The 19,805-nt window shown below is 35.5% G+C and overlaps 7 protein-coding genes across 7 annotated transcripts; 2 read left to right on the plus strand and 5 right to left on the minus strand.

The window, feature by feature from the left end:
- Window positions 1-40: 40 nt before the first annotated feature.
- RO3G_11016 (uncharacterized protein) lies at window positions 41-1,324 on the minus strand (the record flags this gene model as incomplete). The annotated part of the gene is made up of 6 exons (XM_067665600.1): window positions 41-204; window positions 255-272; window positions 320-403; window positions 445-729; window positions 779-1,217; window positions 1,289-1,324. 6 exons carry the CDS (start codon window positions 1,322-1,324, stop codon window positions 41-43), a joined length of 1,026 nt encoding a protein of 341 aa, XP_067521701.1.
- Window positions 1,325-2,547: 1,223 nt separating this feature from the next.
- On the plus strand, window positions 2,548-4,459 carry RO3G_11017 (uncharacterized protein; the record flags this gene model as incomplete). The annotated part of the gene is made up of 10 exons (XM_067665601.1): window positions 2,548-2,640; window positions 2,693-2,765; window positions 2,817-2,938; window positions 2,985-3,141; window positions 3,228-3,550; window positions 3,617-3,644; window positions 3,699-3,757; window positions 3,817-3,936; window positions 3,995-4,292; window positions 4,341-4,459. 10 exons carry the CDS (start codon window positions 2,548-2,550, stop codon window positions 4,457-4,459), a joined length of 1,392 nt encoding a protein of 463 aa, XP_067521702.1.
- A 728-nt stretch (window positions 4,460-5,187) lies between these two features.
- RO3G_11018 (uncharacterized protein) lies at window positions 5,188-5,454 on the plus strand (the record flags this gene model as incomplete). Its single annotated transcript, XM_067665602.1, has 2 exons — window positions 5,188-5,328; window positions 5,407-5,454. The coding sequence occupies 2 exons, from the start codon at window positions 5,188-5,190 to the stop codon at window positions 5,452-5,454; spliced, it is 189 nt and encodes a 62-aa protein (XP_067521703.1).
- A 275-nt stretch (window positions 5,455-5,729) lies between these two features.
- Window positions 5,730-7,629, minus strand: RO3G_11019 (uncharacterized protein; the record flags this gene model as incomplete). Its single annotated transcript, XM_067665603.1, has 5 exons — window positions 5,730-6,855; window positions 6,908-7,206; window positions 7,259-7,355; window positions 7,410-7,503; window positions 7,578-7,629. The coding sequence occupies 5 exons, from the start codon at window positions 7,627-7,629 to the stop codon at window positions 5,730-5,732; spliced, it is 1,668 nt and encodes a 555-aa protein (XP_067521704.1).
- A 5,230-nt stretch (window positions 7,630-12,859) lies between these two features.
- On the minus strand, window positions 12,860-14,005 carry RO3G_11020 (uncharacterized protein; the record flags this gene model as incomplete). Its single annotated transcript, XM_067665604.1, has 2 exons — window positions 12,860-13,762; window positions 13,835-14,005. 2 exons carry the CDS (start codon window positions 14,003-14,005, stop codon window positions 12,860-12,862), a joined length of 1,074 nt encoding a protein of 357 aa, XP_067521705.1.
- Window positions 14,006-14,266: 261 nt separating this feature from the next.
- On the minus strand, window positions 14,267-15,697 carry RO3G_11021 (uncharacterized protein; the record flags this gene model as incomplete). The annotated part of the gene is made up of 5 exons (XM_067665605.1): window positions 14,267-14,455; window positions 14,507-14,727; window positions 14,893-15,006; window positions 15,089-15,554; window positions 15,629-15,697. 5 exons carry the CDS (start codon window positions 15,695-15,697, stop codon window positions 14,267-14,269), a joined length of 1,059 nt encoding a protein of 352 aa, XP_067521706.1.
- A 2,406-nt stretch (window positions 15,698-18,103) lies between these two features.
- On the minus strand, window positions 18,104-19,512 carry RO3G_11022 (uncharacterized protein; the record flags this gene model as incomplete). Its single annotated transcript, XM_067665606.1, has 6 exons — window positions 18,104-18,625; window positions 18,681-18,854; window positions 18,911-19,076; window positions 19,134-19,297; window positions 19,365-19,372; window positions 19,425-19,512. The coding sequence occupies 6 exons, from the start codon at window positions 19,510-19,512 to the stop codon at window positions 18,104-18,106; spliced, it is 1,122 nt and encodes a 373-aa protein (XP_067521707.1).
- Between the last annotated feature and the right edge of the window lie 293 nt (window positions 19,513-19,805).

The raw sequence follows: 19,805 nt of genomic DNA on the forward strand, positions 1-19,805 counted from the left end.
TTGTTTTATAAAGTCAAGAGGATAAAAAAATGTTTTTTTTTTAGTTGCCAACTTTTTCAGTTAATTCAGGAATAGCCTTGAATAAATCATCCACAAGTCCATAATCAGCTACTTGAAAGATAGGAGCATCAGCATCCTTATTGATCGCTACAATCGTCTTGGAATCCTTCATGCCAGCGAGATGTTGAATAGCACCAGAGATACCTAAGAATGTGTCAATATTTTTTTTCCCACGAATGAAGCACTCATTTTACCAACAGCAATATAAAGTTCTATGACAAGTTAAAAAGACATCATCCAAAGGTACATCATCACTTACCAGGTGCAACAATTTTACCAGTTTGGCCTACTTGTAATGAATTATCCACAAATCCAGCATCCACAGCAGCACGAGAAGCACCGACTAGGTCTGTTAGTTTATTTCTCACCAACACGTGATCTTACCTGCTGCTCCCAACTTGTCTGCTAAATCATACAGCAACTTGAAGTTTTCGCCATTCTTCATGCCACGTCCACCACTGATGACACGTTTAGCGCTTCCAAGATCAGGTCGATCACTCTTTTGAATTTCTTCTCCAATCCACTGAGTCAATCCGAGCTTTTCAGCAGCAGGAGCCGCTTCTTGAGACGCGCTGTGATCCTCCTTGGCTGAGGCAGCTTCAAAGGCAGTACCACGAACCGTAATGACCTTCACCTTATCACTGGTCTTGACAGTAGCAATCGCATTACCTAAAATACCATTCATCTTTCTCTTCATCTACCCACTGAACTCGCTTACCTGCATAAATCGGACGCACAAACGTGTCCTCAGCTTCAACACCCGTGATGTCAGAAATAGCAGCGACGTCCATCAGAGCAGCCGCACGAGGAAAGATGTTCTTTCCGGTAGCTGTATGACCCGTGAAGAGATGGGTGAATCCGAATTGAGCTTGTGTTTCTACCAAAAGAGGAGCAATGTCTTCCGGTAAAGCATTGGCATAGGCACTCTCCTTGGCCGTCAACACTTTGGATACACCTTCTAACTTGGCCACCTGTTCAGCAACACCTTCAGGAGCATCACCCGCAACCAGAGCCGTGATCGAACCCCCGAGTTTCTTTGCTGCCGTCAAGGCGTTCAACGTCGCTCCACTGATCGCTCCGTCTTTATGTTCAACATACAGCAGGCTGTTGACACCAGCGCCTGTTGAATAGAGACGTCGAACGAGAGCGGAACGGGTCTGCAAGAAAAGAGTTAGTTTTCAGCTTGAACAGAGTTCCTTTGTTTTTTTTTTTTTTTTTTTTTTTTTACTTGAAGAGCAATGCGCGATGGAATGGAAGGAAACATGTTGAAAAACAAAAAACAAAACAAAAAAAAAGTGAACCTGGGAAAAAGTGTATTAGTAAAATCCCACAGTGTATCTCCGATGTAGACACTCGATTCTCCTTTCTTTTTACATAAACGTCACTCATTTTCACATGCTTCAGCGACAGCCTATCAAATCAGTCTATTTCAATTCAACAGCTTAAACGAGCTTATCACCTCTTTGCTTCTAATTTATGTTGAGTATCCTATGCTTTAGAAGAGTCAATAAGTGTTTATAATCAAAGAAAGAGTGTAAAGATGATTTAAAAAAAGTTTTTGTTTCAGAAACTTTATGATGCTGTACTGTATACTGAATCTCACTTTTATAAAATAGCTATTCTTCTTGTCATAAAATGAACAGTGGAACATGGTTTATTGCAAGCTGGAGACAAAGACGGATCATTTTAAAGTAGGATGAGGGGCTTGGTTTGTTTCACTCATGCTAGAATGAGTAAAGAGGATGGATAATTGACTTCTTTGACCCTCTTTTGTCTTTATGCTTTTACTGCTAATGAATGATGTATTTCGACTATAGAAAAGGTTATTGATGCCCTTTTCTTTCAATGTTCAATCGTCTTCCTTCTTTTGAAACAAAATAGGTTTCTCATGTTCATCAACCTATTGGCTGCATGGACAGCGTAGTAAATGACGATGGACTATTTCGGACCAATGTCGGTTATCACAATGCTCATGAATTGCTCAGCTCTTTTTTTTGTTTTCGTCACTTTGCAGTTATGACTCGTTAAAGAATCTCACTGCATTGTGTGCTTCTTTTTTATGTTTCATTCATGAAATTTATTTACATCCTTTTTGCTTTGATGCACTTTTATTAATGGTCACAACATGTTGATAGGTTGATTTTCGTTGCATAAAGGAGTAAAAGAAAGGAGAAAGGAAATGCAGGGAACTATTTTTTTGACTCATTTTGTACGGAATGGTCTCCGACTCAACTTTGTTACACAGCATAGTTTTTATTTCAATAAATAGTCCTCTTTTTTCCTTTCTTTTTACGCCTATAAACAACTATGGAAAATCAAATTGAATCTTATCGCCTTGCTATTGAAAAGCTATTACCAGCTATTCAAAAGAGATCAAAGCTATCTTGTATCACTTTTGCTATTGCTTTGATTGCTGCTCAGCAACTCTATTCTTTCTTTCGTGTTCCAAAGAACCTTCGTCAATTCCCTCGCGTACCTTATTTTTCTATGGTCAAATCTTTCTTGAAAGCTGAATCTCCTACGGATCGATACAAGCGAATAATTCACCCTGTTGCCAGCAAAGGAAACGGGTTTTATGTTGTAAGAAAAACTAAATGGATCTTTTGTTATGTCATACAAACTGAATTGATAGAGTAAAGTTCCCTTTCTTTGGGCCGTTTACGTGACAAACCCAGTAGTAGCCAAACAGGTTTTGCTGAAATCAGGTATGTTTTACTAAAGATAGACCCTACTCTGTGTATTTAGCTGCTTGCTAGATATTTTCCCAAAGAATCATGCGGTCTTTCACCAAATAGGAAAAGATAGTCCTTTTACACAATTCCTTGGTCTTGATAATGTTGCCCTCTCCAATGGAGATGTTTGGAAAAAACAAAGAAAGGTAAAAAAGGCGTTTGATACAAATATCGTTCTCATGCCCTTTCTAGGTGATGAATCCAGCCTTCCATCGCTCTCTGCCCATCAAGACCATGGCTAGTGTTGTCAACACGCTCTTTTCTGTGATTGATAACTCAGATGGACCTGTTCTTATCACGTCTGCTATGCAAAACTTTACTTTGGATGTACTCGGTCTCGCTATCTTTGGTAAGCATCCTTTGCGTTTTACCAAAAAAAAAAAAAAAAAAAAAAAAAAAAAAAAAAAAAATAGATTTAAACAAAGAATGACATAGGCTTTGAATTCAAGGCCCTTCAAGGAGATCCTGACAATTGGACAAAGACTTACAAGACCGTGATTGAGTCCTTATTTGATCCAGTGATGAATGTGTTTGCGACATTTGATACTTTATTGACCTGGGTTTATCCTAAACGAAGAGAATGTTCTGTAGCTATCTCAAAAATGAACCTAAAGTTCGATGAGTTGGCAAAACAGAAGCGAGCTGAAGTGAAGAGTGGAGCTTATGCAAATGTTCCTGATCATGACAAGGATTTGCTTACTTTGATGTTGGAAGCCATGGAAAAAGGAGAAGCGTTGACTTCACAGGACGAATTGAGGGTAAAAAGAAAAACAAGGCATACATGATCTGAATAGTTGATTAACATATTCTTTTCTGTTCAAAAGCATAATATCGCCGTCTTTTTCTTGGCTGGTAATTCATCTATACCCAACATTGGGAATTGACCTTTTACTCATTTTATTCTAGGACATGGTACTACTGCTCACACTCTTTCTTTTTGTTTCTATCATCTTGCAAAGAACAAGGTATTTTCTTAGAGTACATACGACCCATGCTTTTTTCCAACACATCATTTCATTTATAGCACATACAACGTAAATTGAGAGAAGAAATCATTAGTGTTTTAGGTGATGAACCAGTGGATATTGTACCTTCACTTGAACAAATGAAGCATATGAAGTATATGAACTTGGTTATCAAAGAGGTATATAGGCACACCTCAAAAAAAAAGTTGGACAAATACAGCTAACAAACTAGACTAGAATCTTCGTATGAATACACCTGCCGATACTTTATTCACAAGAGATACTGTTGAGGATATCAACTTAGCTGGACACATCATTCCCAAGGATACCGCGATCAGTATCGACATCAATGCCATTCATCACGATCCAAAGTACTGGCATAATCCAGAACATTTCATACCTGAAAGATTTGCTGAAGGCGGAGAACAAGAATCGCATGAGGGGTTGACTTGGTTACCTTTTAGCAATGGTTCACGACAATGTATTGGTATGAACTTTAGTTTAGCTGAGCAACGACTTGTGTTGGCCATGCTTGGTAAGTGACAGTGAAACGAGTTGGCCTCGATACTTAATTTTTCTGTAGTGAGAAAGTATGAGATTGATATCCCAAAGGATTCTATTCATTATGAACGCATTCTTTTTGACAGACCAGGAAATATTGCACCATTGTCGTTGGGTCTGACATTCACAAAGCGTTATTGACCTTGGCAAAATTATATATGAAATAAACATGTCCTTACCTTCAACTTTATATTACGCTTTTTCTATTTTGTACTGAATGAAGAGGTACAATCTTATATAAAATATGTGTTTCTTACTATAGTCGCGAAAGGAAATTCAAATCAAATGGTTAATAATGCACATGCTTGTCGTGCAACGTACAAAAAAAAAAAAAAAAAAAAAGGCAAAATAGAGAAAGACAGACTACAGTCAGACTATCCATAATTTAATTTTCATTTTTCAATTTATAATACCATGTACTATGCTGATCTTCTCACACAACTTTCTATTTTTTTTTTTTTTTTTTTTTTTTTTTTTTTTACTTTCACTAGTAAAAAAAAAAAAGGTGATATTCATGTGAAAGTGTTATTGGTCCCATATTTAGCCCATTTATTTTCATTTCTCTATTTCTTTCCCCTCTCTCCCCTTTTTTTTATTTACTTTTTATAAATGAACTATCTTGAACAGATTGCACTTAATCCACAATATCATGATTTACTATCCATCCTGAAAGGATTTCGAAGTGGTGTTGTTTACGGTACTAAAGTCAGATTCCCACATGCTTTAGTTATGACCATCTTGTTTAAAACTGGATCGTAAGCATATTAAATACACAAGAAAGCAAAAAAGGTTAAAAGGATATTTGTAGAGTGGAGAGTAAAATAAAAGGCATTTTAAGAGCAACAAAGCAGCACGCACTAAATTTGGGCATGTTTGCAACAATCTACAAGACGTTGATGATTGTTCAAAAAAAGATGAATGGTGGCAAAGAAGCCAATCTTCACCCTTTTATTGCTGGTATCATCGGTGGATACTATGTATTTGGTGAAAATAATGGAATAAACCAACAAGTAAAATGATAAAAGGCAAAGAAAGAAAAAAAAGGTCTAATATGCTTTTCTATAGATCATTTTATATTTATTTTCTAGAGTTGTATTGGCTATGGTGAAAGTACCTGTGAAAAGACAAGTGGTTGATGCACCACAAAACACTTTTCCTATATTTGCTGCTGTTGTATGGGGACTTGTGATGGTAATGACGATGATGACATAATACTGTATTTACTTATAACTTCATTAGTGGTTATTCAAGCATGAAAAAGACACAGTTCAACCTTCACTTAGAGCATCTATGCAATATATTTATAGTGATTCTGACTCGTGGGACTCACTTCGAACGTTAATATGGCACAACAAATAATAATATTATAAATACATGAAACTTATTATTTATTATATATTTGGGTATAAGCTTAGTTTCCTTGTTGTTGATGCAATCGTCTATTCTTTAGCAACGTCGCTTTATTCATGTCCAATTCGAATATATTACGTCGTCTTCTTGGTGTTGATACCACGTTGCTGTTTTGATTTACTGTTTTCATCGGAGGATAGTTTACTGCAGGCGCAACTCCCTTTCCATCTTGAACCAATTGCTCTGCCATTGCAATTACTTCTTGTTGAATGCCTTGAGTAGGATCTTTTTTGTCTTCTGTTTCTTCATCCTCTTCATCTTCATCTTCTGAGATCGAATCATATCTACCTTCTCCACCAAATGCACGATGATCATTCACATCAACCGGCGTACGTTTCTTTTTTTCTTCTCCCATACGTTGTACTGCATATGTAATGTCTAAAATTTCCTTAATTGAAGTGATGCCAGGTGAGAATACGTCGGTTCTCTTGGATGCCTTTTGTGTTTTTGTCTTGGGCTGATTATCATCCATAAATTGACTTTGTCTCTTTTGTTCTTCTTGTGCTTCAGCCGCCTTGACAGCAGCATTTTGCATGGCCTGCGCTCGAGGATTAGAGCTTGCTTTTGCCTTGAGCGCATTGGGTACGTTATCAGTTGATTCTTTTGGAGCAGGTGGGGGAAATTGAGACTTTGTGACCCATGGGTGCTTGAAGAAATCCTCGATGGTGTAACGCTTTTCAGGATCCACATTGAGTAAATTTCGAATTAAATCTTTCGCGGCTGGAGAGATCGGATCCCACCAGGGGCTCAAGAAGGTAAATTCACCCTTGGCCACCTTGTGTGTCAGGGCACGGATCGATTCATCGTAAAAAGGAGGAAAGCCGCAGAGGATGGTGTAGAGTACACAACCGATAGCCCACATGTCGACTGACTTGGAATATCTCTGATCGCGTACAATTTCAGGTGCAGTATAACCCACGGTACCACAAGGTGTCAGTGTAGAATTATCCCAGATCACTTTGGATAAGCCAAAGTCAGCCAGTTTGACGACACCGATGCCACCACCACCGACGCCTTCGATGAATTCTCCTTCGTCCACCTTGTCTTCATCGTCAAACGGATTCTCAACGTCTTCGCGTTGGATCCAAGGAATGGGCTCAAACAAAATATTTTCAGGTTTAATGTCACTACAGATGTCATGAGTCAACAGCTTACTGATTCCGACGACTTTTTCTTTACCGGTGAACAACACCACATTCCTCATGAAGAAAACGGATGCCTTCGGCTACTTGCGTGATAACATGTCTTGCAAGATCCTCACTGAAATAAGTCAAATTCACAATACGATGAAATAATTCACCGCCTTTACAAAGTTCCAGTACTAAAAAGTAATGCTCATCTGACTCTGAAAATTGAATAAGTTGAACAATGTTCTTGTGCTTGATGTTTTGCATGATTTGAACTTCTTTAAGAATATTAGCTCTTTCGGTGGCCTTTGTTTTCTTTTTCATGTTTGGATGTAAATGTGCTTTTCCATTCTACATTGATGGTCAATAAAAAAAAGTTTTCTTAATTGATTTTTGTTTTTACCTCTGATGCATCCAGTTCCTTTTTTCTTACAACCTTGATGGCTACTTCTTTATTTGTCACTGTGTCTCTTGCTCTGAATACATATGAAAATGCTCCCCTATGATTGATTTCTTTAATACTTTTGTTCTTTGTATGATCTATCTTTGTTTACTCTCCAACTTTTTCGAGAATTTCAAATCTTTCTAATCCTGGATATGATGGTAAAACATTCTTTTTTTGTTTTTCTTCTTGAACAATACGTGCTGCTACATCATTGTTATGTTGTCTATCTTCTTTTATGTTGTGAGTTTCATAATAAATGAATTCATTGACTATTTACCTTTAGGAAAGGTCTTTTTTGATTTAAACAAATTCTTTATTTGTGAAATCATTTATGGTAAGCAAATGTGTATGTTTTCTTCTGTGTCTAGTAAAAAAATATTGATCAATAATAAAAAAAAGTCAGCATTTTTATTGACTTCATAATTTTTTTGAAATCTATGACATAATGACGTAGGGCACAGGCTCTGACGTATTGCAACCAATAGGAATGGAATGCTTTCCGATCATCAAATTGTGCTTTTGTAAACATCAATTTGAGGCTTTGATGACACTCGACCTGCGGTTTTGATTTAACTTAACTTGCGGAATCCATTAAACATAATTGCGCTTCCCTAAGGTTAATTTACGGTTTTTTTTTTTAATGTTTTCAAACAATGAGAAAAAAAAACAAAGCGCTTGATAATAATTTTTTATTCTACTACTAAAGTATGTTGACGAGAAAAGAGTGTATTAGCTAGGTATAAAGACATTCAGCAACTGGTGCTTCATATAAAACTTTATTTTCATTGACGAGTCTGACTTCAATATTAGTACAAAACCTTCTGCCATTCTCCAAGCTTGCGGCTCATCAAGTTACTATACTATCCTTGAAGCAGTATCAACCATTAGAAAAAAAAAAGGCGGTTACACTAGATTCAGTATCTAAAGGCACGAGCTAGGTCGCTAGTTGAGATTGGTTTCAAAAACTTTGAATGAAGCAGGTATGTTTTCGAAATGGGATAGTTTTGTCTTATTGTTGATAATGCATCTATTCATACTTTTATCAAAGAAAATGAAATTATAACAAGTAAAGGATATAAATATGTTGATTTTCATCTTATTCTCTTAAACTCAATCCGACAGAATACTTCTAGTCTATATTTAAGCCAATATAGATAGCTTTGTATCAAATAGTTTCAGAATGAGAATAACTAGAGCTTCCAACAAAATTTTTACTTTTTATCAAGTATGCCCTGAATAATCCCAGAGGTATCTAGATATCTTAAAGGTTTCATTCGTTATTCTCTTAACACTCTGTCTAAACAAGAAAGCTGTTGGCATTTAAAAAAATTAGATGTACAGCTAAAATAAAAAAATACAGCGTCTTGTAGTAAGCGATCGATTAGTGATAGTGTTCATCATTGATTGCAGGAGCCTCGCACTGATGTTCAAGTCGTCATTAGACAGTGACCTTCTTGCGTATCCAATAACCTTATGCCCTTCATTTTTTAGCCTTTTGAAGCGTTCCTGGTAATTGGGTAAACAAGTATTAACCATCTCTATAAGATTGTTTATAATAGCAACTGATTTTTTTTTACTATAATTAAATTTTAAACTATCCACCATACTTCTTGTCTGTTACATAAAGTAATCTTTTACGTAATTCTTCATTTTTATGTTCTTTGGCATTCAAAAATAAAAGCTAATTGTTTGACTACCATCTATTAAATACTGAAAATTTGCGCTTATGGACTTTGTTACTTCATTTTATCAGTCTTACAATTTACAAGTAGTGCTAGTCTCCAAGAAAAAGATTATTTAAGAAAATACAACATCAAGCCTAATCTTTTAGTTTATTGTAATATTGACAACAAGCGAGATAAAGCAATGATGACTAATGAGACAGAAAAGAAGCAGTATTAATTTATGACATAGCTCTCTATGCTAAGAGAATATTAATTTTGTAACTTGGAATGTAGGACAGATACAACAAAGGATATTAAATGCGCTAAATGTCTTTCTGAACTTGAACGTTGTGTTTAGTGAACTTTATAAATTTGGCGCTGAAGATATTATAAAGTAAAAAATAAAGTTGAAAAGATTGGCATGAAATAAGAAACATATGATTTTTGTTAACCATGTGGACCATATGTCAATATTCAATCATTCTATGATCATTGTTGCTGTTTGTTTAAACAATAAAAAAAAAACTTTAGGTTAAACTCTAATAATCTTCAATTTCCGACAAACTCTACTACAAAAGTACAATGATTTTTTTTTTTGCTTACTAAAAGGATTTTATATGAAGCTTCTATTATGAACTATTAAAGAGAGATGGTAAAAAGGACTTTCTTCTTGGATTTAAAATATTTTAAAAAATCCAAATGACTTTGCCAAGTAAACTAAAATCATGCGCTTTTTATCACAACGATACACAAAAATAAAGTATAATTTGTTTAAGCTTCAAAACCAATAAAATTGTAGATCAATGTTTTAACGTCCGATCATTCATTGTTAAATCTAAATCATTACACAGTCATTTCAAAAAATAAAGTCGAAGTTTTAAAATTTGATCTCGTCCATAAGCTTTTCTCTCCAAGAATAATGCCATATGATCCAAAAAATGAAGTTGTTGGAACCCATAAAATTGTGTAGCCTTAGACATTCACACGGATCTTATATCATATACACTCTATGAATAATAACTGCCATAGGAGACCACATTTACTTACCTTGGCATTCTATTCAAACCAGATGGATATGTCGACGCAGAAGAACTCATTCAACGCAACACCCATAAGGATCTTATCATGATAAACTTTCTATCATTAATTGCTATAAACCCCTCTGATTTCCAAGATTCTCTCTAGATTGTACGAGTATATCGTACATCCACAGCCCAAATACGGTCTGGCCATTAATCGTTTCACAAGCTCTCAGCTCCATGTTCTTGAAGAAACATAAGATACATGTATCAGACTAATTAACGGCGCTCGAGGAAAGACACCCACTAAATTGATGTTTCCCACCTGTCTAGACTACCTTTCATGTCAGAATGGGTCAGTATCCTACAAGCACGGTTCCTCTTTCGCTCCCTACACCTACCCAAAGACACACTGATTGATCGCCTACCATTTTACATCTAGTGTATTAGAGGCCATCGTGGTACTTTCTCTCTCGGTCCCTGCTTTAGAAAATTGTCATCTCCACCACCGATAATCCTGATATTTGCTTATTCAAAACTACCAAACAACATTTTCTTCAACAAAATCTAGATAAACACCAGCAGAGCCAAGTCTCTAAACTGCTTTCCAACTGTCATCGATCGACTTCCTTGGATCTCACTATGTAGCTGCCCATGTGTAGTTCAGAATATAATCGCTGTATACACTGGAGATTAGGCTTGCTATCCTGTTTCCCAGGTAGAAACAACAACGATCGAATGCGCAGAAGGAAGAAGGGGATGACGAAAAAAAAATAATGATGACGACAGTGATAACAGAAATGATGATGGTGGTAGTGATATCATGATGTAAAAGCCAAACTGGGCTGTGTTTGCCAATAGCAGTCCTGAGCTTTCTGTCACTGGTATGTTGGAATTGACGGTGGCTAACAAACGCAATCCTGGCTATGTATCTGATTATGTCAAGTTGGCAAAACAGACGAAACTGAGATTGAACCAGTTGATCTATCTTGGCTTGACTCGGCCATTGGTTTTGATATTTTGGTACAAAATACGTCCAAAGATTTTTATGAACAGCAACAGTATACACAGGTTTGTCACGTTTTGACATGCCAATGAGGTACAGTCTTTTTATTCTGAAATAAACCTTTACAAATGAGCTTGAATAAGCTTTGATAATCAGTGGCTACCCTGAATAATGTATTTCAATGAATGTTCTTGAATTGAGGTGCATCAAGAGAGTTCTGGTATGTGTAAGGCTGTTTTACTATGCGCCAGAAAGCAAAAACCTACGGACCACGTCATATTTATAAACAAGAAATAAAAAGACATGCTCCATCAAAACCAACGAATTAACAAAAATGTAACTATTACATAGGAGTTATGAACAATACATTTATTATATTATGATAAAATGAGACCTAAATCATTGGATCGCAATTAAGCTGTGATTAATGATACAGTCACTTTATTTGTGATTACCTTTAACATTAAAATATACTGATAGAATGGAATGTTTGCCTTTCATGAGCTTTGACTATCATTCGCAATACGTTTCAAAAAATCGAGCAATTTAGTAATTCACGAAACGCGAAAACTATCCATTACTCAAAAGAAATTTTAGGTTGTCATAAGGCGGATTGTCCAAATGCAGTGAAGCGAAAAAAAAGACGGTAATGAGCATTTTTGGCATTTCACAAATTTTTTTTTTCAGTTAGGAATTGGATTTCCATAGTCTTTTCTTAGTGTGACACTTATCAAAACATTTGGTAGAATGAGAAACAAAGCTTTTGAAGCCATTTAAATTGTAGTAGGCTTCACTAATTCCAGTCATTAGTATTTCTTTTTCTAAAAAACTTGCGTTTAATTTTGCTCCTTACAACTGACCAGAAATGCTCAATTGGGCTTGGCTCAGAAGAACACGAAGGAATATATATACATTGGTACCCTTGAGAGTGAATACACTTTTCTATATCAGTTAAGCTATGGATAGGAGCATTACCCATGATATGGTAATATCCCTTCATATTTACATACTTTTCCATTTTATCAAGAATTATTGTAGAACAGCAACTAATTGTAGTTGACGTTGATCATTTAAGCTTTAGTGCAAAATTACCTATAAAATAAAATACCAACTTATTTAAACAAAATCATACAATCAATACCAAGTAAGCATAATTCGTAACATTATGTATTATAGTTTCAATACCTTTAGTTTCCACTAAATTTAAAAGCTTTGATATACGATCTCATTAGTATATATCATTCTTTAAAGCCAAGAGGAACACAGTGAATAGGTTACAAGCAGAGATTTTTTTTATTCTAAACCAAGGATGAAGGGGGTTATCATTCATTATATTGGTGCAGTAGCACATATAGCTTTGATACACCAATTGCACCTTTTCTTTACTATACCTTTCTCCTTGAAACAATTCAATTTTCATACCTTTCCAACGAAAAACAAAAAAAATAGCAAATTTGCGATTTGCAGTTCATCAACATAGTCATAATAGGATATGATCTAAAATAGTTGATATAAATATTTAAAATCATAAATTGTAAAACCTGCCTACTTTAAGGAAGCAGTTGTATCAAAAGTAATTTTCTAATCCATGAAAACCATATCAAAGTAAGCTTAAAATTATCACTTACCTAAATTAGAATGGCATTGTCAATAAGATGGTAGCTGTTTTAATTTGGCATTTTGCATTTTCTTTTGAGCCTAAATCAACTGTTTGTAGTCATCAATCAAACTTGATCTGTAGACGCTTTTTTTTACATCTTTTTGGTTGAAATTGTATATATTACACGCAATAGTTTTTATTATCATTAAAAAAGGAGATATCATGTACTGTCCCACAGATGAAATATTATTTGCTTCTGTTTCTTTCTTTTTACATAGGTGAATCAGCAATCACTTTTTCCGGCAAGCCTTCTGAAAACTGATAAGCAGCCGCTTCCTCCTCTTCGCTATTTGCTAATTTTAAACTATCTCGGTCCTCGGAAGCAACAGACTGACTATCCATCATATATCGGTGGCGCAAATCCCTTTCTCTATCATTCAGCACTCTATGGACAGTTGGTGTACTTACAAGGTCATCTAGTGGACTGAAATGATAACCGCGAGAGACACTTCGATGACTTGGCGATCTTGCTCCCTTTCTAATTCTTGGAAGCTCTTCATTTTCCCTCATATTTTTCAACCTTTGCTGTCTGTCACCAAAGAAACTAAGGGCTCTAGCTCGTTGAATTGGATCATCTCTATCCATGTTCAGCGTATCCACTGGCCCTTCTCCTCCTCCGGTTAGTTTTTTATCCTCCTTCCTTCTCGATATCGGACTTGGTGCCTCTTCTGAAGACTCTGTCAAATCGTCTCGTATCTTTTTGATCTCAAAATCAACGACTAGGCTAGTTCCTTCTCTTATGGGTGTCTGGCTTTTTCTAATAGGTGTAAATTGTGTCGTACGGGGTGGTGAAGCGATTTGGTTACCAAATTCATCTAAAAGGGCACCTTGGCTATTGATAGAGCTGGGTGTAGATGTTTCTGATTTGCCATTACTAATATTATTGTATTCCTTTTGAATGTCCCCAATGATATGATTTGTTTGTAAGGATCCTGACGATGGCGGTAAACGAGACCTGTATGGCCTGCTTACTGATCGCGTCTCTGTTGTGTCTTTTGTATTTAAAATCGGATGCATATGATTGGAATTAGTTGCCTTTATACGTTCTTGTGGTGAAAATGGTGGTCTATTGGTGCTCGTTGTATTGTTGTTATTAAATGTTTGTTCTACTGACTTAAAGAAACATAGCCATGTCTTACATGATGTTAATTGAGATGATTACAAGCATATATTCCCTTTTTTTACCCTAGTGTTTTCGCACAAGTTTGCAATCGCTTCACCATATCTTTCTATTTCAGGCATAATTCTCGAAGCCACAATTTGGTTGCATGTTGCAAAGTTCTCGTCAATTTCTTGTAAATTTAAAGTTATTTGTTGTTGAACTCTTTCTAATTCCCCATTTGTTTCATCCTCCATTTCTATATTGCAAACTAAAAAAAAAGGTCCAATTCAAGTGAGAGCAATAACTTTTTAAAAAAGTTCCTTATGACAGTCACTGGGGTTCATGCAATTTGTTTGCCTTAAATAGGCTGATGTTCTTTGGGACTTACATTAGCAAATCAATTGACATAATAAGATGTCATCTAATAATTCGAAATCTATCAACTTTTTTTTTTTTTCTCACAAAGGGTGATATGTACATATTAAAATGAGAGACAAGTGAAATTAAAGCGTACTTTATTCATCAATAACCACCGAGTTCCTTTCTACCAATCGTATTTTATAAGGAACAGGTGAAACTATAGACCCAAAATCAATACAGTCATCTATATCTGGAATGTTTGTTTCTCCTGTGGATGAAAGAGCCGGTTCAATTGTGCATTTTTGGAATAAACGAGTCATACAATTGAACATTTCGCTTTCAGCCTATAATAAGCATGAACAAACTGGCTGCGATAAATTGAAGCTCAAGCTTACCATATAAATACCAGGGCAGATACGTCTACCCCAACCAAATGTGAATAACTCTCTACTTTGTATATTGCCATTACTGGAAGCGTAAATGGATTTTGCGTCGTTCAGATAACGTTCAGGTTTGAACTTTTCAGGTTCAGAAAAAAAATGAGGGTCATTGTTGTTTGCATGGGCACTACCAATCAGCAGAGTTCCTTTGGGAATTAAGTAATCCTTGTAAATAACTATTAAATGTCAATATAAAAAAATTCTTTAATATCATGGCTTACTATCTTCGGTTGCTTTGTGAGGTACACCTAATAAAAAAGATGGCCGGTACCTTATGGTCTCCTTTATAAATGCTATCATGCTCGGAAGCTCTTGGCGTTCAGTAAATAAAGGCAGTCTACTATAATTTTGAATAAATAAATCTACTTCATCTAACATTCGTTTCTGCCATTTGGGATAATGACAAAGAATAGCAAAGACCCATGCCATAGCAAGCGATATAGTATCAACGCCTCCTATCATCAATTCATCTTGTGTAAAGAGAAAAGATGTGCATTAGTTTGGGTATATATAAGTCCTCTTTGGTTATGTATTTACTCGTAAGGGTCACCATATTCTGTTCATCGATATTTAATGAATCCTTGATGGAGTCCAATTCTTTTACTAGGCTTGGTTGTTCGCTCTGACGGGCAAGTTGAATGAGATGACGATAAAGAGGCTTGCTATCATTTTCTACAAAGTCTCTCATTTTCTTTTCTTTTCTAAAGATTACGTCTAAAAAGGATAAGACAGGAAAATAAGCACTGATGTCACTTCCAATACTAATGAATGCAGAATTCTGCTCCAGGTTATGAAGAACTCGTTTATACAGTGGATCTTGAACTGATAAAGAGCCTTGAATACCAAAAACAGTAGCAAGGATAATATTCATTGCTGTCAGACGAGTATACGCCAAAGGATCAATGCCACCCTCTTTATCTTGCACTTCTAAGGCATCTTTTAGCATCAAATTTACACCAAATTTGGTCTCTCGATCGAGAATATGATACAAGTCATCAACGGACTTTGGAGAAAGAATACTTAAGGCTGCAGTTCGCGTGTTTTTCCAGTTTTTACCATAATCTGTAAACACTATACCTCGGAGAGCCGCTTCAAGGCAGTACCAGTTTGCTTGATATTTATCGCTCTCGTCCGTTCATTAGTCATTTTTTCAATTTTGTACCTATTTCCTTCACCATGAAACTTGTAGCCATAGGTAACATAAGGTCGACCTGAAGTCAAAGATCCTTTAGTTGTGAAAATATCATGCGCCGCTTCTGGTTCTCCGACGAACACCCAATTTTGTACACCTATCTTAATCCGAAAAATGGGACCAAGGCTTCTATGCCATTCAGTAACTTTGAAAGCTGGATATTTACCTAGTAACGGTAAATGACCTTTTTTTTTAAAAAAAAAAAAAAAAGAAAGGATGTCAGGTATGTCGTTTTTATAAGAGAAAAACAATGAATTTACCAAGATAAAAGTGTTCTCCCTCAGGACTAGGGATGTCCTTTAATCCAGAGGTTGTAAACTCCTTTGATTTCTTGATAGTTCTTTTAACGTGCCACCAAGCTTAAACCTGAAAAATTTTTGACAATTTTCAAAAGCTATAAACTTTTCCACAAATAATCCAACAATAAAACAAATCCTTAACAATTATTATATAAACCATTCTGAACATTTCTTATGGATTAGATTGTTATTTTTATTAATAATATTTTCTTTTTATATCATTTGAAAACACGCGGTATTTCAAAATTTTAGCTGGCAATCCTTAAGGGAAGACATATATTGAAACAAATTCTTTGTTATACCGTATGGTGCAGGACAGAGAAAATAACAGTCACATATCACGTATTCAATATGAAAGAGCTCGTACTATAACATAGGTTCCTCTTCTCCCTTATTTATACTCTAAAACTATGCCTCCACTTAACGCTAGAAAACGAGCTTATCTTAAAAAACATAGGAATGAGACGAATCAATTTGCCCCTCATTTAAGAGATCAGCTTGAAAACAACAAAAGTACGCTACTTCAAGGGAATAAGTAAAACTTTGGAGGAAAGAAGTCTATGGATTGGACATGATCTGGAAGGTAAGAAATGAAAGGTGCACTGTGGGCTCCAGATCGAGTTAATCCAATTTGCTGCGCTCTCCATTTTTTAAAGAATTGCCCTGATTTTAAAATCAAAAGTCTGTTTTGGAGGAGGTGATCATAAACTCTGTCCACGTTTTTGAGCTGTATCCTAAATACCATTGCGAATGCAATTGGATCGAAATGTACTGGGGTGCAGCAAAAAGAGAAGCTCACTTAAAATGCGATTACTCCTTTAAGTCTCTTGAGAAAAATATCGATTCCTTTTTGAACAAAGCCGGCGATCTAGCACATATACGTAGGTATTTTAGGAGATCAATGGACTTTATTGAAGCTTATAGTCGATGTACTGATGGCAGATAAGTTGTTCAAGAGGTGAAAAAATTTGTAGAGAAAAAGCATTTGTTTCACAGAAAAGTCAGAGTGCCTTCAGATTTGGTATAGCTAACTACTTAATATCATTAAAACTAGGCTTTTTTTTCTTAAAAAAAAAAAAAAAAAAAAAAAAAAAACGTCATTAAGTCCCTCTAATTTTAGGAAATGAACAATGTCTACACTAAATGCCATGAGATGTCTAAAAAAAAAATACACCTCATCATGTCCACGATGTCAAGAAAAAAAATTTGAAACAAAATTAAAATTTTTCAGGTTTAAGCTTGGTGGCACGTTAGCAAACCATGCAGCAGCTATGGTCAGAATGGCTGTAGTTAAAACAGTAGTGTACCTTCGGTCCAAATTTTGAATAAATTTCTGAAAATCCATAAAGGAAACGGAGAAAGACGTAATAAAAAAAAAGGAAATCAATTCTTATTTAACCTTGCACCACTCATGCTTACACAAGAAAAAAAGAACGATTGCCTTCCACATGCCTAATTTTTCATGTTTTTTAAGTTTTAAAGAAATCATGATTTTTCTACTTGATTAACAGCGATTATTCAATGATTACAATAGGTATGAAGACATAATTAATGAATAAAATTATATAACACGTTTGTCAAAAGATGCTTTAAAATGAGAAACACAAACATTTATATATCTTTTACTTATGACTATTCAGTACAAATTTATACCCACAATCCTCATTTCTAATTGACATCTTCAAGACACATTACATTGAAGACAAGAATACTTATATATCAGCAAATCCTGAAGATATTGTGCATTTTTTACTGCATAAATTAAGGCCCATTGATAATGATTGATTTCAATTAAAAATGTTTTGAGTCTTTGGTAAGTATATAATTGTTAGTCCATTTTATTTGCTTTATGCATTACTACATAAATAAATGCTATTTTGTTTAATTATAAATACATAGAATGCTACTTGAATGTCTTTTTATACATTATTCACTAAGCAATAACTTTTTTTATTTCCTTCAACTTTTTTAATGGTCATAATAGACATAGGTCTAAGAGAGAAAAAAATAAAGGAGAGAAAAGGAAGAGGGGAATATATAATACAAATTTTCTTTTCTTTTTTAAGCAAGGTTCTTCAAGACAGCCTCAGTCACATCATCAGTGGAGCTCTTTCCACCTAAATCAGGGGTGAGGACAGAAGCATCAGCCAAGACAGCATCGACAGCATCGTAGATTTTAAGGGCTTGAGGTGTGTATCCCATGTGTTCCAACAACATACCAGCTGATCGGATGGAGGCAATAGGGTTAGCAATACCCTTACCGGCAATATCGGGAGCAGAACCATGAACAGGCTCACCCATCACAAAGTTGTCACCTACATTGGCAGAGGGAACAACACCAAGAGAGCCGACGAGAGCAGCGGCGCCGTCAGAGAGAATATCACCGTACAAGTTTGGAGCGACAACGACATCAAACGCTTCAGGTTCACGGAACATACGGTAAACCATGGAGTCAACCAGTTGTTCTTCCATGTCAACATTTTCATATTCTGGTCCCTTAACACTACGAACACTTTCACGCCATAAACCGTCTGTGATACTCAAGACGTTGGATTTGTGAACAATGGTGACTTTTGGGTTTTGCTGCATTGAACAAAGTTAAGTAAAGACGCACGCATATATGTATTTAGTTTTTTACCTTCCAGAAACGCTTTTCAAGAGGAACTTGTTCACGAAGTTGTTGACGTGTTAAGGCCATGTTAAAAGCCATCTTACCAGCACGCTTAGAAGCAAACTCAGTGATCTTACGGTCAGCAAAAGCAACTCTTAAGCCGGTTTTAGGATCAACTTCTTCTCTTTCTGATTTAATGTACTACATAGTTGAATCTTAATATGTCTGTTAGCACTGAAAACAAAAGGAAACCTTACCAAACATTCAGTGTTTTCACGAATAATAAGCATATCCAACAACTTTTGGTTAGGAAAAGCAGGAGAGTTAACGGATTTGACAGGACGAACGTTGGCATAAAGATCCAAGTGCTTACGAAGAGCAACAATGGGAGAAGAGTAACCGGCAACTTTGTGAGAAGGAGAGCTAAAAAAAAAATAAGCTTTTCCCTTCAATACACCTTCTCCAACGCAAACAACTTACCTTACGGCACCAAATAAAGCACCTTGACATTCATTTTTCAAGACATCAATGGTGTCTTGAGGAAGAGAAGTACCGGTCTTTTGGAAAAGTTCAAAACCAGCGTCAAGATCGACAAATTCAAACTTGGGACCAGAGTTCAAGGATTCAAGTACACGACGGGCAGCCTAATATGTGAAATTTGATTAATACATAAGTAATGGATTGAGTTTTTATTTCGACTTAATGCCTTACAGGAATAACTATTAATTAAAGAGTGAAAAACAAGTTACCTTCAATAAATTTGATTTTTACCTTCTCTACCAATTCCATCAGCAGGAATTAAACCAATCTTGAGCTTGGATTGGGTAACAAATGTACGACGAAGAATAGAAGAAGCCATGGTGTATTTATATAAAGAAAATGAAAAAATGGACTTTTTTGCATACTTGGACCCTTTATATATTCGTCTATGCTACTTTGTAAACCCCGTCACTGAGATGAGATGATCGCAACCATATTTGGTAATATTTATCTGATGAAAAAAAAAAATTCAATCATATTTGCCATACGTTTTTTTTTAAAAAAAAGTTTGATGATCTTTACTATTCATGATCAACTCTTTGGTATCAAATACAGCATGGTATTTTCACAGGACTTTGGAAGCTAGTCAAAATGAGAAAGTGTGTCAAATTA

Source organism: Rhizopus delemar, genomic scaffold (assembly GCF_000149305.1).
Source record: "Rhizopus delemar RA 99-880 supercont3.8 genomic scaffold, whole genome shotgun sequence".
NCBI classification, from domain to species: domain Eukaryota; kingdom Fungi; phylum Mucoromycota; class Mucoromycetes; order Mucorales; family Rhizopodaceae; genus Rhizopus; species Rhizopus delemar.